This window comes from Oncorhynchus keta, unplaced genomic scaffold (genome assembly GCF_023373465.1).
Source record: "Oncorhynchus keta strain PuntledgeMale-10-30-2019 unplaced genomic scaffold, Oket_V2 Un_contig_8244_pilon_pilon, whole genome shotgun sequence".
NCBI lineage: Eukaryota > Metazoa > Chordata > Actinopteri > Salmoniformes > Salmonidae > Oncorhynchus > Oncorhynchus keta.
The window spans coordinates 754-1,787 of NW_026289940.1; the positions used below are offsets into that span (position 1 = coordinate 754).

Sequence of the window (1,034 nt, forward strand, 5' to 3'; positions counted from 1 at the left end):
TGTTGTGACGGACTGGGGGTCTGGGACCGACCCGGGCCTGTGTTGTGACGGACTGGGTCAGAGGCCCGACCGGGGCCTGTGCCAGACGGACTGGGTCAGAGGCCCTGTGGGACCGACCGGGGCCTGTGTTGTGACGGATCAGAGACCTGTGGGACCGGACTGGGCCTGTGTTGTGGACGGACTGGGTCAGAGGATCCTGTGGGACCGACCGGGGCCTGTGTTGTGGACGGATCAACAGAGGACCCTGTGGACCGACCGGGCCTGTGTTGTGACGGACTGGGTCAGAGAGGCCCTGTGGGACCGACCGGGGCCTGTGTTGTGACGTGGACTGGGTCAGAGATCCCAAACCGACCGGGCCTGTGTTGTGACGGATCAGCCACCGCATGATCCTGTGGGACGACCGGGGCCTGTGTTGTGACGGACTGGGTCAGAGGCCCTGTGGGACCGACCGGGGCCTGTGTTGTGACGGACTGGGTCAGAGGCCCTGTGGGACCGACCGGGGCCTGTGTTGTGACGGACTGGGTCAGAGGCCCTGTGGGACCGACCCGGGCCTGTGTTGTGACGGACTGGGTCAGAGGCCCTGTGGGACCGACCGGGGCCTGTGTTGTGACGGACTGGGTCAGAGGCCCTGTGGGACCGACCGGGGCCTGTGTTGTGACGGACTGGGTCAGAGGCCCTGTGGGACCGACCGGGGCCTGTGTTGTGACGGACTGGGTCAGAGGCCCTGTGGGACCGACCGGGGCCTGTGTTGTGACGGACTGGGTCAGAGGCCCTGTGGGACCGACCGGGGCCTGTGTTGTGACGGACTGGGTCAGAGGCCCTGTGGGACCGACCGGGGCCTGTGTTGTGACGGACTGGGTCAGAGGCCCTGTGGGACCGACCGGGGCCTGTGTTGTGACGGACTGGGTCAGAGGCCCTGTGGGACCGACCGGGGCCTGTGTTGTGACGGACTGGGTCAGAGGCCCTGTGGGACCGACCGGGGCCTGTGTTGTGACGGACTGGGTAGCAATATTGCAACTGAACGAAGTAATACC

General features: G+C 66.5%; 1 protein-coding gene across 1 annotated transcript; it reads left to right on the plus strand.

The window, feature by feature from the left end:
- Nucleotides 1-383: 383 nt before the first annotated feature.
- Nucleotides 384-1,002, plus strand: LOC127926780 (cadmium metallothionein-like; the record flags this gene model as incomplete). Its single annotated transcript, XM_052512407.1, has 1 exon — nt 384-1,002. A coding segment is annotated over exon 1 (619 nt), but the record flags the coding sequence as incomplete, so codon positions are not given.
- Between the last annotated feature and the right edge of the window lie 32 nt (nt 1,003-1,034).